At 41.6% G+C, this 15,762-nt stretch overlaps 2 protein-coding genes across 8 annotated transcripts in view; one reads left to right on the top strand and one right to left on the bottom strand.

The window, feature by feature from the left end:
- Positions 1-11,340, top strand: part of Nde1 (nudE neurodevelopment protein 1) — a 31,296-nt gene extending 19,956 nt beyond the window's left edge. For 2 of the 3 annotated variants that reach the window (XM_003477793.5, XM_013141692.3), the window contains exons 5-9: positions 4,443-4,579; positions 6,085-6,264; positions 7,654-7,745; positions 8,940-9,097; positions 10,085-11,340. In XM_003477793.5, the coding sequence (XP_003477841.1) occupies positions 4,443-4,579; positions 6,085-6,264; positions 7,654-7,745; positions 8,940-9,097; positions 10,085-10,184 (667 nt within the window). In that variant the 3' untranslated portion in view covers positions 10,185-11,340. Of the gene's footprint in view, positions 1-4,442; positions 4,580-6,084; positions 6,265-7,653; positions 7,746-8,939; positions 9,098-9,965 lie in introns of all 3 variants that reach the window. The other variant, XM_005007515.4, reaches the window with a different exon arrangement.
- A 1,525-nt stretch (positions 11,341-12,865) lies between these two features.
- Myh11 (myosin heavy chain 11) overlaps positions 12,866-15,762 on the bottom strand; it is a 109,597-nt gene continuing 106,700 nt past the window's right edge. For all 5 annotated transcript variants that reach the window (XM_013141690.2, XM_003477792.4, XM_013141691.2 and 2 more), the window contains one exon: positions 12,866-13,576. Coding sequence is in view for 3 of the 5 variants with exons in the window: in XM_003477792.4 (XP_003477840.1) it covers positions 13,435-13,576 (142 nt within the window). In the remaining 2 variants the exon portion in view is untranslated. The remainder of the gene's footprint in view (positions 13,577-15,762) is intronic.

Genomic DNA, 15,762 nt, shown 5'->3' with positions numbered 1-15,762 from the left:
TTGATAAAAACAAATACTACACTTGATTTTAGCCAAAAGGCTGAGAATCGATATGTCCTATATTGAAAATATTTTTTCCAAAGTAATCTTTCGTTTGTTGACTTTGTGTATCAGTTTCCATACAAAAAATTAGCATTTTTAGGTTATTAATTATGTCTCCTTTTATTCTGTTATGACTTCATTAGGGGAGTATGCTCAGCTCTTTGATTATATGTGTTGACTCTCTACCACCCTTGTTTTCAAGATTGTTTCATTTTCTTACTGCCTTAATTCATGTAGGTATTTTTTTGTTTTTGTTTTGTTTTGTTTTGTTTTGTTTTGTATGTAGAGTAAGATAAAGATTTCTTTCTACAATCACAGCCTTTTTTAATTTTGAGATAGGGTCTTGCTTGCTAAGTTGCCCAGGCTGACCTTGAATTTGAGACCGTTCTGTTTCAGCCTTCTAAGTAACTCAACTTATTTTAAGTGGATAGCTAATTTTCATAGCACTTTTTGCCACTGAATTGAAGTCAACTCTGTTGTTATTTTCTTACAGATCTTGGGATTCAATTCTGGCTTCTTTATTTGGTCGAGGATATAATTTCTGGATTGCTGTATCAATTATCATGTTAACTTGAGTAGTATGGATTTATATGAGTATTATGCCTGTATGTACGTACGCATATATGTGCTTGTTATATGTAAAGCCGCATTCTGATTGCTGGCAAGCAGCTCCATACTATCATTTCCACCCATGTATCATTGAGCACAGCAAGTCACATGACCACATTGAGTCAAAGGGTGGGAAAATGTCTTCCACTCATAGTGAAGCCGCAGCAAGGGTGTGGATACAGGGAGGGATGAATAATACAGTTTCCCACAGAATGCTGTATAGTCATACGGCTCAAAGATAATATACAGGAGAGTGGAGTTTTGTTTTTTTATGCTGGTTCTTCCACAAAAAAGAAAAAAATTTTTGGCCATAGCGTTGTACATCTAGCCCTTTCACATAACAGTAAATCTTGGAGAGCATTCTGTTTTAGGGCACAGCATTCCTTGGTCCTTTTTCTTCCCTAAATACCTATGTAATAGTCTGTGGGATGATTGGTATTGTGTTGTATGACAGACACCATAATTATGCACCTACTCAGTCTGCAGTATATGGTTATCTGTAGCATATCCACTCCTCAACAGTAAGCATTGTTGGAATGAATAACTAAGCAGAGATGCATATCTGTAGAATATATTTCCTGAAGTGAAACTGTTGGGTATGAGGATATATACATAGGTGATTTTGATGGACTTCTGTATGTATGCTCAGTTGTTTTCTCTATATATGGTTGCACCAATCTGCAGTCCCAATAGCTATGAATGTGAATTCCTGTTCTTCAAAGAGCTTCACCAACAATGGTTTTCAAGCATAGGATTTCTGCTAATCACATACGTGAGAAATGGGTGCCTTTCTGAATTCTGAGTGATCCTGTGCTCCTTTTTATATGCTTAAGAGGTATTTTGCTTCCTTCTCTATGAACTTTATTTTTTGCCTGGTTTTTGTTGTTCATTTTTGTTTTTGTGTTGCCAGGAATCAAACTCAGAGCTTTGCATATGTTAGGCAAGTATTATTTTTAAATTGGATGGTTGATTGGTTTCCTCTTATGTGTTTGTGATATGAATTGAGTCCTTGGAGTTTGGTATTTTTCTCTGGCTTTGTTATGTGCTTTATTGTGTTCAGTTTATTTGATTTCTGTGTAGTCAAGTTTGTGAGTAATGGAATGACCTGCACTTGAGTGTTTATAAAGCACTTAGCCTATATTTTCTTCTAGCATTTTTATGTTTTCTTCCTTCCCTCTATCTCTCAAGGTGCATTGGATTCACACTTTGGCCAAATGTTGAATAGTTGAGTGTTACAATCAAATGAGGTAGAGGCCCAGATCATGGTTATAGGATGAATAAACTTCTAGAACACCAAAATTTTATTTTGAGAAAACTTTAATAAAATATTAAGATTTTATTATAAAACATTAGTAGTTCTTTTTGGTAAATTAGACAGTCTATTGCAAGAAGGGTAACTTCTCAGCAGCATCAGTTGGTTGGTTGCTTTTATCATCCTTACATGGTAGCCTATAAGTTCCCTTTGTTGGGGAGGGTGGGCCTTGTGTAAGGAGAGATCTAGGACAGTATTGGAAGTAACTAAAAATCAAGTGCATCCTTTAAAGGTTATTTTGTTTCATATACAGGACTAAAACACTGTAAAATCCTACAGAGGTTACACTGACTTAATCCGATTCTATTTCCATGTGTTTTTATCTAACATAAGTATCTTTTAATATTCATATTTACCAAACTGCTTCCTATTGAACCATTTTAAATTCTCCATAACTGGCTGAGATTAACAGCTTTCAGTCATTGTTTCAGAATTTTATTGCAATAAATAATGCTGTTATACATGAGTTGACTGATAAAATTTCAAAATATAAAAAATGATTATAAAGGGAAGGAAAGTGCTCTAAAGGCTATAACTACATGTATGTTTTAAGTGGGTAAGATAGATAATCATATTACCAAGTTTTTGTTGGATCATTGAACAGAAGTTTTCTTTAAATAAAAAAAGTACAATAGAAGAGAATGATTATATGTAAATAATACGTAATATATACATACAGAATATAAATGCATGCAACACATAAAAATTATTTTATTTAGGTTGCACAAGAATGCTGACTTTTCTTTGACAGCAAATATTCTGTTAGTAGCTTATGTCCCAGTGACACGCCCTGCCCATATTATGATGCTGTTATGCTGGTCAGGTACAGTGAGGAGACAGTGATTCATGCTGGGTCAGAAATGACATACGCACTGCTGATATTATTCTTCAGTTCTGTGGTTTTTCAGAAGGCAAATAGTATGTTTTGAGCAAATATCAATTTTGTTTAAATTCCTGATCCCTTCGAGGTTTGATGCTACATGACTGCCCAGAGGTCCTCAGGCCTACACTTGGACTTTCGCCGTCTTTCATCAGACATTCAGTTAATGCATGTTTTTGCATTTATTTCGGGACTTTTGGCTCCCAGATCTAAACCTGTTCTAACTGGTAGCACACTTTTGATAGTTGCTAGGTCTCTACACTAATTGTGTGTGCCTTATACCTGCTGGGACTAGTTTCCTGAGGTCTTTTCCAGAGTGCTCAGCACCATTCTTGTTTCATTATGATATGGTTTTCACACCAGTCCCTCTGTCTTCCTTCCCCTAGTAAATATTCATTAGTACTTTTATCAAGGTGGTGACAAATTTTTCATTAATTCAGAACTGATTTCTTCATGATGGTGAGTCTTCTGCTTCATAAACGCAGCATGTCTGCATTTCTGTATTTCTACTTTGTGTATTCATTATTACATGATTATGTATTTTATATATTTTATCCTTTTTTTTCAATTTGGCATCGCAACCTCAGGGTCATTTGAACTGATTCTGGTATTAGACTCCTAAATGTTACCACTTTGTTGTTTTTAATCTGGCACTTTTGGTAACTTTAAACCATTGACTTGTTGTAAAGATATTTTGAGGTTAGGTATTAACCTTATTCAATCAAGATATGATAGAATATGTTGAATAAGTGAATGAATCAAACCTTACCTTATAACTAAAGAAACAAGGACACCCATTTAGTCTGCATGTAGAAACTGGGTTTTAACTCTTAGGTTCTAATCTAAACATATGCTTCAAGCCAACATGAAATAGAATTACAATGCAAAATATTATTGGCTTGCTAGAGGAAAACACGGGTCAATAATAAAAATTGCTGGTGTTTTCTGAGCTCTTATATATGGAATATCTGTTATGTGCTTTTGTCCTAATTTGCCCAGCCTACCTCTAGTATGGAGGAACCTTTATGAACCGTGATTTACATATATGAGTAAATTGAGGTACAGAGAAAGTAGCTGGCCCAGAGTTAAACAGATTTCTCCATTACAGCACTTCTCAGTGCCTTTACAACACTATATTCTAACGAAATGTCTGCACTGTTTGTAAGAATTGGGTGTTGATAGGTCAACTGGATCAGGGCTAGACATTTGGAACTTATTAAACTTTAGCTGACAGGTGGAAGCTGTTCCCTTCTACCTTTTTAAATGCATGTCACTAAATTGCATATGCACTTTATTAGATTACTCTGAATACTAGCCTGCACTGTGAGCTTCTAAGAGAAAGTGGAGCATGTTGCTCTTAGCATCTGTGTGGATATTGCTTTAATGCACCCCCAACACAACCTGAGTTCTCACATTCCCATTCTGCAGCTAATGAGCCTGAACCCCTGAAGATTACTTGTCCCCACCTGTGGCATCTAGGACGACCAGTGCTGGGACTTGTGCCCAGGTATATCTGACCCTCATATCTTTTGGGTGTGTAGGTACCAGATAAATGCTGCCATTTCCCATTTTGGATAACCTTGCTCTTCTCTCACCTAGAGCCACGATCATGTCTTTGGAAGACTTTGAGCAGCGATTGAATCAAGCCATTGAAAGAAATGCCTTCCTGGAAAGTGAACTTGATGAAAAGGAGAATCTCCTAGAATCTGTTCAGCGACTGAAGGATGAAGCTAGAGGTCAGAGGTCTTAGCCTTGTTCTTTGTCTTTACTAGCGTAGTTTCCTCTCCATCTCTGATGCCATGCTGCACTGTGGCCTTATTCATCACTGCCTTTGCTGGAAATCTGCACACCTTCCAGCACGTGGGTTGTCCAGTCAGATCCTGTGGGGCTTCCTTGGTACCTGCCCAGTGCTCAGAATTCTCAGCCCTCAAATCTGATAGATATGTACAGAAATAGCTTTGAAGTTCACAGTTTAAGCCTTTGTTTGGGGTTTTGGCTCTGGACAGTGGAATTCATTGGGAGAGAGCCTTCTTGGTCTGAAACTGACATACCGCCTTGATGCCCTATGGTGTGAGTTTTGTGGGGAGGCGAGCCCTGTTGGTAGAATTACTCATCAGTCTGTTCTTTTTAGGTCTTTGTGGTGACTGGTATATTGGACTGAGAATTCTGAAACCTCTTTAGCATTTGTTCAGTGGAGGTTGGCAGTCCCAGAGATAGAACTTTGCTGTATCAGGAAATGTGGCATCCACAATGAGTGATAAGAGATTTTTTTAAATGTCTTTTTTGCTTAGATTTGGCTCTGAGAATCGAACTCAGGACCTTGTGCTTGCCAGGCAGGCACTGTGCCACTGAGCTGTATCCCCAGCCTCTTAAGCCTTAATTGATTATTTGTAACATTTGATTTCTAATATGTGGCCTGAAGATGGAGGACAAAAAAAAAAACAGTAAGTTTAAAAACTTTTAGTTGAGTGTTCAGAATATTTTAAATTTGGTTTCAAAATAGCAGTGCTCAACCAGTAAAATATACAAATATCCCAAGATCTGAAAAACTTCCAAATCTAAGCACTTCTGGTCCCAAGCAGTTTAGATGAGGGATACTAAAGCTGTGGTTGTTCCTGATGCGCATTAGTAACAAGGTGGTTTAAAAAAACCCACATAGATTTATTTTGTGTTATGTTAAATAGTTGTTAAAAAGAACAAGAAAAAGATACAAAGGTAGTTGCCCACCCATACCATTGAAGGAGAGAAAGTAAGTCATGAACAGGAGGCATCAATGTTCACATTCATGATTAATAAAAATTGCTTATACTTTATATTCAAACACATTTATGTGTCTAAATATCACTATATGAACATGCAGTGATTCACCATGTTATAGGTTATAGGTGATCATTTATAATCTAGGAAAATATTTGGAAGAGTACACTAATTTGTGATTCTATGTACACTTCATTGTTAAAGATTTTTAAAAACACAAAGCAGTAGTGTGTTGCTGCCATGATTTTTAAGACTTTTTTTTTAAATTTTATTTTTAAACCTTTTAAACCCTTTTTACTCAAGGAAAATGCTGTATCTTTGCAGACCTGTTAAGCGGGGTCAGGCGGGCTCTGCTCCATTCTGGGTTCCTCCTGGACTTTCTCACCTGCTAGTTCTTTTCCTGTCTGGCCTGTTAGTACCTGTCTGACCTCCACCCCAACCTGAAAGCAGGGACTTACATTTCTGAGTCTCTTTCCTGGCACAGATTTGCGGCAGGAATTGGCTGTGCAACAGAAGCAAGAGAAGCCCAGGACACCCATGCCCAGTGCGGTGGAAGCCGAAAGGACAGACATAGCTGTACAGGCCACAGGCTCTGTGCCGTCCACTCCTATTGCTCATCGAGGACTCGGCTCTGCTTTAAACACCCCAGGGACATTCAGGCGTGGTAAGGGCATGGGGAGCAGGGAGGATTTTCTGTGTTTCAGAGTCGTCCTCTGTGAGGTGGGTCCTGGTGAGGTGTCTTGGCTGGGCCGTACAGTGGGGAACAGTGTGGGGTGGTCACCACAGCAGAGTGTTGTGATCCTAGATGTGGAGCAGGAGGGTATAGTGGAGTCTGCTGACTGGAAAGTAGAAACCCCATCTGAGGAGGTAGCTGTCACTTTCTGCTTTCACAAGGAAGGTGGGCCTAGCAAGGCCGAGTTTTCTACCAGAAAACAGAAATCCTCTTATTGAACATGAAAATCTCCCAAACATAAAGTATCCATAACCAAACTAAGGAAAAAAAAAAAAAAAATGTGCAAAGCATTGTGGGTCCAGAAAAAGCCAGTGCTGTGTGGTAAAACCAAAACCTTTGTGTCCTCCTCCAGGCCCTCTGCTGGTTGCTTAACTGTGAGACCTCTTATCAGGCTAATGGTAGCAGACACTAAAAGCAAATAAGTATTGAGTGCTCAGCGTGTACCTCCCAGCTGCTTAAAGGACTTTGGATGGTGACTTTATGAATTCACACCACAGGCCCATCATAAGTCACACAGCAAGAAAATGGCAGAGTTGGGATTCAAACCCCAACAGGCTGGCTGTGACTTAATCTCCTGTATGTTGCCTAAGTCCTTAACTTGTCTCCTGGTGGTGAAGAAATGGTGAGACTGCTAGATTCTAGAATATCTTATGAGGCACGTCATTTGATGGCGATGAGTTAGAATTGTGTTAACTTTCATCTTAGATGAGCGGGGCCTGTGGTTATATACCTATTGGTGCTGGTATAGACTTTACCTTGAAGAGAGGGCTCTTTGGCTCAGAACCTTTTTACAGTGGCTGGCTGTGCACATACGCATTTATCCCAGATGCTGGTAAATGTTAACTGGATGGAATTTGTAGGAATTGGAGAGGACCTGTTTTGGCTTTTTGTTGTTGTTTTTATTTATTTTGTACTACCAGGAATTGAACCCAGTCTTCACAAGGACCTACATCACCAGCCCTTTTGCAACTTTTTATTCTGAGACAGGATCTTGCTAAGGTGCCCAGGTTGGGCTCAGTCTTGCAGTCTTCCTACCTCAGATCCCAGAGTGCTAGGATTACAACCATCCTGAATCTCATCTGGCTTTAGCTTGGAGAAGATGAATATGTGAAACTAAATGTTTAATGTAATTTTAAGGACTCAAAAAGCTGTTCATGCAGCAGAGTGTTGCCATGTTACACAGTTAACTCCTGAATGAAATAGGGAGCATCCAGAAGCAAAAGGAAATGTCCCTTCTGTCCCTCATAGTTTCAAGTCTAGAGATGTTGGTACACAGACCATAGGCTGGTGTTGTGATGATGCTTCTGTTCGCACAACCAGGCTTGGATAGCTCCAGCAGTGGGACTCCTCTGACGCCTGCGGCCCGGATTTCAGCCCTCAACATTGTGGGGGACCTGCTGCGGAAAGTTGGGGTAAGACTGCACTTTCCTGGGGTGTGGTATGTTTTCTCACCTGTCTCTTATAATGCCTGAAAAGGAAGCATCTTACCTTTAATAGAGATAAGTTTTAGATGTGGCTGGTCCTGCAGAGTCCCTGGGCCTCCCAGAGGAGTTTCTGTGAGCAAGGCCCACAGCTCAAACTGAAGTCTTCCCTCCCATCTCTGGGTGTCTCTGTTTTGTTTTGTTTTTTTGTTTTTTGTGGAGACAAGGTCTTACTATGCAGTTCAGGTTGGCCTTGTGGTCACTTTGTAGTCCAGGCTGGTCTCAGACTCACAATGATCCTCCTGCCTTGGCTCTCCAAGTGTTGGGATTACTGGCATATGCCACCACACCCAGCCTTATTTTCTTTCTTGAACCATTTTTCTTCCATTCTTTCAAGCAGTTTGGGACAATAGAAATAGTCTATGGATTTTTTTTTTCTTAATTTGAAGAAATTTAAGGGCCATTTAAAAATCGCTTGCTCTTGATTTGTTCCCTCAGGAATTTAATATAACTTCTTGAAAGACCAGAAGGAAGGAACTGACCTTCATGTTTTATGTTAATTACAGGATAAGATTCTTATGTGTTTAAGCAATAATGTGGGTATTCTTTGTTATTGTTTATTTTATTTTTTGTTTCTTTTATTTTTCAAAAGGAGGCTGAGAGCTATATAATTTTAATCTCATTAGTTTGTCATGGATCAGACAAACTTACATTCATAACTAAGCTTAATAAAAGCTTGCAACACATTCCTTACATTTTGTGTCTTGGCTTTCTGGTTTTCTGTCACACAAACAGATGTCTGTGAGAACCCTGGGGGGCAAGAGGCCTCGCCTGCCCCTTTAGTTTTCTCAGTGTCTGTTTGCTCCAAGTTCAAAACCTTGCGTAAACTTCCACTCAGTACAGGTTTAACACAGTAAACAAAATAGTAAATGAATCTTAAGCTTTGATTTCATACTTTCTGTAGGCAGAATTGGACAATAGGTGGAGTTACTGATTTTGCAGAATGCTCCCAAAAATTTCAGGCAAGTGGTTATGAGAATTGGAGACACATTGGAGTCCCCTGAGCCCTGCCTTAGAATTCCAGCACAGCACGGTTTGAAAACAATGTTTTAGGTCGTCTTTGCTATGTCTGGTGAAAGAGGACATCCTGTCTTTACTGAGAGACAAAAGCACATTTCTCTTCAGGCTCTGGAGTCCAAACTTGCATCCTGCCGGAACTTTGTGTATGATCAGTCTCCAAACCGGATGAGTGGCCCGGCCTCAGGGCGGGGGAGCAAGAACAGAGATGGCAGCGGAGGTGACAGAAGGACAAGCGGCAACGGCGTACCTTTGGGTGACAAAGGGTCAGTACCTGTTGATGTTCTTGTGTTAGGAGGAGCACCTAGCTACTCCAGGTCAACACTCAGCCCCCATCTACTGCCTTTTGGTTTGAGTTGCAGGATTATTTCAGTGATCTTATCCTGTACCCCTGTCCCTTGAAGCAGGATTGGGTGACATCATCTGGTTTGGGCAAACGACCAAGGAGAGTGCCACGTTTACTATTTGATTCTCTAGCTTGGCTCAACATCAACTGTGAGAATGTTCTGAACCCCTTGTTTAGGCATTGAGCTTCAGACACTTCTCTGCTTCCCCTAGATGGTTGAGTTTTATTTTTAAACAAGTAGAATCTTCCAGAAACTAAAAGGAATAACTAGAAAAAAATAAAAGGACTGATCAAATTCTAACCAGACTATATTCCTGAAATATTCCTTATTTCCAACTAGTCACCTAGATCAGATGCAGATCTGATCTTTAATGAGTTTATTTTCTTGTTGAAAGAAAACCAGGGCCCTATCCACATTCTGGAGTTCTGTGGGAAGGACCCCTTTCTATCTGGAGACCAGGCTGCCTAAATCTGTGGGCCTATGGCAGATGCATGGTAGGAAACTATGAATGACTTTTCCATAACATGTAGTTCCAGAACTTTAGATTTAATCTAATTTAATTTTTATTTTTGAAATTTTAAATTTAGGGACTAGGGCTCTGTAGACAAAAGGCCCTGGGTTTGATTCCTTGCACTGTTCCCCTCTCAGTGTAAATACATATACACTTTTTTTTTTTGATGAGTAAGAAGCAGATGTTTTTAGAGGTTCTTCTTCTGAGATGGGGCATTTTGTGCACACTTGGGAATCGGAGAGCCAGATAGCCAGTGTCCTTTTCTTCATTTCACAGGAGAGAAAACTGAGGCCCTGGGAGACCCCGCTCCTCACTCTTAGAACCCTGTGGGCCCTGGTGCTAGCCGGTTTGTCCCTGCTGTCCCGTCAGCTAAACTTGGTTTGCTCTGTCTGAAGGTTGGGAAAACGCCTGGAATTTGGGAAGCCACCCTCACAGCCATCCTCGCCAGCGCTGCCGCTGCTGTCTGCCCAGGGGGTTGTCAAGCTGTTGCTTTAGGAACCCATTCGAGCTGGAGCCCTATCTAGCCAGGGTCCTTACCTTTTCTCCTCTCTTTACACTAGGATTTTTTTTTTTTTAAATTAGTTTGAGAAATAAGAGCCAGCAGTCACTATAATTTGCTTTGTGCTGTGGGACCCTTGCTGCTGACAGAGGCTATTAGCTATGGTCCTGGTGGTGTCCCTGTTGAAATGATGTCTGGTAGTTCTTTGTCTCCTCTTTGGTATCTGCATCACAGAGACAGTGACAAGTCCTCTAGGAGGTTATAAGTGTGGATGACAAAGCTGTCCATCATTGGCTATCCAAGAGTCCTGATGTCCTTGAGGGTTGTTTTTAGTGTCCAGTCTCTTCCTGAGAGGAACCCAAGCCTTCTTGTGCTCACCTCCTGGCTCCTTGTTTCTGGAGCTACCTTACAGAACAGACTCTCGGTACTTTAAAGTGTACAGAAACCACATCGTGGAGCCGTGAAGGGGAAACACGTGCCTTTTTAAAACTGATAATGTACCTCTGACTTTTTAACGTGCTTCTTGTGATGTTACTTAGAGGTATGTCTGAGTTTTGGAGTCATTTTCAAGTCAGTCACCATCAATGGGGAGTCCTGTCCTCTGAAGGTAAGGCTCAGCCCTTAATTTCCCTAAGTTCCCTGCTCTGGCTTGGGGGTGACATCTGCATCAGGACCCTGTGGGTGCTTGAGGTAGAGCGGACTCGATAATGCAGCCCCTAAAAGGAGGACTACATTCAAAGCCATCTTGAAATAACCGGGCTGACCTTCAAATGCGATGAAAACAACAGCTGTTGTTGGAAGCGTGTTCCTGAAAGGAGAGACAAGCACAGCACCCTCAGTGCTCCCCACATGTCGCCTGCTCATCCCTGCTGGTCCTGCTCTGCTGCCTCTGCTTTCAGACACCAGCGGAAGGAGCCCCGCATTTCAGGACCAGGAGTGCAGCCTAATGGTCTTCACTTTTTACTAAGTTATTTTCTGGAAGAACCAGTGGAGCTAGGCCTTGAATTGAAAATAGAATTTTCTAAGCACAGCTGAAGTTTGGCAGAGAAGTCAGCTGTGGGCTGGGTTTATCAGCTAACATGTTCTAACCCATGTGGTAAAAGATGACCTTTTATTTTTTTTTTAAAGAACAATAAAATCAAGAAAAACTTGTGCTTGGCTGGTTTGTGGTATGGTCAGTACATGTGGCTTGACGTGCGTGTACTTCTGTGTTCGCTCATGTGGGGGTGAAAAATTAACTTTTTTAAAAAAATAAAACCACACACATATAGAATACCCATTTTTAAAATTTCTGTTCAAGTCAGCTTTTTGGAAAGGTTTCAGGATGTTCGCCCACCATTCAAGGTATAGCAGCATTTGGTCATGCAGTTGAGCCTCTTGTTTCTATGTTTGCTGTGTTCTCATCAGTTTTGCCTGAGTGGGTATGCAGAATAGTTGGCATCAAATAGAAGCTTTGCAGGGCCTGTCTGTCCAAAGGCTTGGAACTAGACAAGGAGAGGCCCTCTTGGTTGCTCTTAAAGGACCTTATGCTAAGAATGGTTTCTTTATGTTTTTAAGCCTTGTCGAAAAAAAATAATGATGAACTGGGCTTGGTGTCACGCGTCTGTAATATCAGCACTCTGGGAGACCAAGTCAAAAGGATCACAAATTCAAGCCCAGCTTGGGTGATTTAACAAGACCCTGTCTCAAAATAAAAAAGGGATTGGTGTGTAGGTCTGTATAAAGGCCCTAGATTCAATCCTCAGTATGAGGGGGAAAAAATGTGTGACAGATTAAATGTAGCTTGCAAATGCTGAAATATTTACTGTCTGGCCTTTATACAATGCATCTTATGTTTTGATTTACAAAATAAAAATCTTATATTCATCATATTACAGATTGAGTATTCTTTACCCAAAATACTTGGAACCAGAACAGTTTTTTGGATTTTTTTAAACGTTAGCATATGTATAATATGATGACTTGGGATTGTGACCGAGGTCTAAACACACAGTTCATTTATGTTTCATGTATGCCTGACCCACATAATGAAGTAAACAGTAATTCTAGAGTATCTGTGTTTTGACTATGACTTGTCACATGAAGTCAGGTTGAAATTTTCCAATTATGGTATCTTATTGGTGGTCAGTAGGGTTTGAGTCTTGGAGCATTTTGGATTTTTGGGTTAGGGGTGCTCAGTCAATATATGCCAAGTGGATTTGGTTGATAAAGATGGGTTCCCCTGTCAGATTCAAAGACAGACGCAGTGCCTTGCCACCACACATCTCACTCCTTGATCCTCTAGCTGCCTGCATCTTAGCTGGAGAAGCCCCCTCAGACAGCTACACTTTATTTATTTATTTTTTGTCTTTTTGAGACAGTGTCCCGCTATGCAGTTTAGCCTGGACTTAACTCACTTTATAACCCAGGCTGGCCTCAACCTCCCAGCAATCAGCCCTCCTGCCTCAGCCTCCTGAGTGCTGGGATTATACCACAACACCGCTCTTCATATCCGCTCTTTTTTATGCCAGCCATGGGATCTTAGGCAATTTATATCACTCCCCTAGGCCTCGGTTTCTCCACATCTAAAGTAACAACCCTGACTTCGTGGGGTCACTGTGAGGATTCGATGGGAATGTCCTGTTCCACTTTTCTTTTGCTCTGAAGAAAGCAGTCCAAAAGAAAGCCAACCACGTGCTGGTGATTTATAACCTTTTATTAGTGACGGTGTCCCTAAGTACAATCAGGGTGCATAGAAGACAGTGCGGCATCCCTGCTCTTAGCCCTTAGAGCAGCGTTTCCTTTGTAATTCACGTGACTACAGAAGGCACTTGGTCTGGGTGAACTGTGTGTGTCTCAGGTGTGGCAGCCAGGAGAGGGGAAGAGAATTCTCAAACCAGGGTCTCACTCAAGAAGTGGATGGGGGCTGCATGGTAGGGAATGCACTGTTGGCGAGCAGGGCTGGTGGCACCCATTTTTGGAAACTCTCCCTTCATGTAAATGAAGTTGCTGCTGACTGGTTACTGTGGCTGTTTTCTTGAAAACTCAGCAGGATGCGAGGCTGCCTATTTCCTGGGATTCTTTCTTCTGGTACCACCTAAACATTGAAATTCACACGCAGGGCAGTCCTTTTATAGTCATTCTGAGGGGTGGCAGTGAGATCTGGAATTTGAGAATGGATTTGGACAATGATAAGTAAAAACCTGCTGGGTTTTGTTGATTTTTGTTTTGTTTTTTTCCCTGTTGTGATGTAAAACTTTAGGGAGTTTATTCACTGGCTTTGGTTCCGTTGAAGTCCGCATCACGAGCGTCCATTTCCTCTTCAGAACCATCTGCATTTTCAATAACTCTTCTTCCTCCTCCAGACCTTCTGGAAGGAACAAATGAGGTCGAGGTCTCGTTTCCTCGCCTGTTGGTTTAAATAAGAAAACATGTGACTGTTTAGTAAAGGAATCTCTGTTGAGGTTGGAATAGATTTCTATAAGGGGCAAAGGCCAAACACAAACACATTCAACACAAATAAGACACAGCTAGTCAAGTTCAAGGCAACAAATCCTGGCCCATCTTAAGGTATGGTTGGTTATGTTTAATCAGTAGAGATGGGGGAATGCGTGGGTTTTTAAAGGCAGGATTATCAACTTTAATACTTTCACGATGGGGTCATAATTTGTGTTTTGCTGCTGGGCAGCTTGAACCACCAGTGCACATAGTATACGCATGACTGTCTCTTAGGTACCTTTTTATTAGTAAAAAGACCAATAAAAGTGACTAGATTCATTTGTACCACCAGGGGTACAAGCTGCCCGATGGGATACTTGTGTATGTACCACTACGGGTTCAAGCTGCAGGCAACATGTTAAAAAAAAAAGCAAAGCCTGAGGCTGCGTGTGTAGCTTGGTGGTAGAATGCTTGCCTATCATGTGCAAGGTCTAAAGTTTAATCCCCAGCACCATCCCCACACACACTCTGGCTTGGTCACTTGATTACTTCTGGTCTGTTATGGCCTTGGGAGTCTGGAATAAGAGACAAGAGTGTAAAGGTAGGGGTAGTGCACACCCATATTTTTATTCAGGAGAGCAAGCGTGCTGTGTTCTTGCTGTCAGAAAAAAATGGGGAGGGTTGAGGTTTATAATTGGAAGGCTGGAAAATGGACAAGGGCACCATTGAGAGGGACAGAGGCGATGGATACAGAAGGACTGTTCTGAGGCTTCTTGGTCAAAGTTGGTCGCTGTTGATTGGGTTTTTTTTCTCCCTTTGGTATGCACTGTGCATGGCATAAAAATAGGTGCTCAATAGATCTTTGTTGGAAGAATGAGTTATACATGTTATTCAAGGTCAGTGTTAGCTCAGCCTTTCTCTGCCCCTATGACTGCTCATCTCTTCTGGGACGGCCACATGCCTTCTGCTGGTTGTCATCTAGCAGATCATCTGAAGTGAGGGGTGGACAGATGGGGAAATCAGACTCACTTGTAATTAAAATCTTTGCTGTTCAATAGACATGCTTAAGTGTATTTTCAACGACTGCAACTAATGATGGTGTTACAACCAATGATGGCCCTGGTTAGCCTGAGCAGAGGGCAGGTCTCAACTCACTTTAGGACATTAAGAAGAAAGCAGACTTCCGGCAACATAAGTGCCCAGCTCACCACACACAGGCTGGATGGAGAAGCCACAAAGGTGAGTCCACACCACTGACCCCTTCTTTAGTCCAAAGAAACAATCCAGACAGGTGAGATGGCGGCATAAGCAAGGCTCAGAGATTCATGATCGCTGAGAAGAATCCCCGTGTGAGCCTTTTGGGCTTCGCAAGGTACAGCGATCAGGAATAAATACTTAAAGTCATGGCCAATTCCAATTCAAGCTTTAAAGGGACATTTCTAGACACCCCACCAGATGAGAGAATCAACTGTCCCCACCTCTAGCAGTGACTTTTCTGCCACTGCCTGTCTTCCCTTTTTCACTGGGTTGCAGAGAAGGTCCCAAAGGTCAGGGCCGAGAAATGAGCATCACGACCATGTGGACCATTGCCCCACACCTACATCCTTGCCCTGGTGCTGCTGGCCTCCAGGACCAGGTCCCATAGGCCAGCCTGGAGCTGGAAACTGGACCTAATTGTGCTTTAGGGCTCAAGCACGCTTCTTTACTTTGAAGAAAAGCCAGCATTTGCTAATCAGAAGAGTTAAGGGATCAGTTTGTCCCTTGACCTCAGAAGTAGCCTGTGCCCTGGGTCAGTGAGCTCTCTGCTTGACTGGCTTCTGCGAGGCAGTCCCTTCTAGTTCATGTGTCTTTATTGGAAGAACTAGCTTCAAATGCTAGATAAAGCTTGGCACTGACTACCTCTGTTTTGGGAAGTAAGAGACTGCAGATTCTCTTGGAGTCTGATCCTGGAGAACAAGCATCGTTGACAGATGAGACTTCCAAACTCAGCCCCAGCTCCTTGAAGGGACTTGATTCCTGCACTGAATCCAGCTCTAGAAGCTGCCACCCTCTGAGACATCCTAATGTCCAAAGACTCATCCACCCTATCCCACGCAATCTACACAACACTGTTTGCAAGACCTCACCCAGCTTTAAGTATTTGGTAGCAATAGCAGA

Source organism: Cavia porcellus, unplaced genomic scaffold (genome assembly GCF_034190915.1).
Source record: "Cavia porcellus strain 051 isolate PalLab524CR breed Dunkin Hartley unplaced genomic scaffold, mCavPor4.1 scaffold_16, whole genome shotgun sequence".
In the NCBI taxonomy this organism is placed as follows: domain Eukaryota; kingdom Metazoa; phylum Chordata; class Mammalia; order Rodentia; family Caviidae; genus Cavia; species Cavia porcellus.
Note: the sequence above shows the minus strand (reverse complement) of the source record. Positions and strands in the feature narration are given on the sequence as shown.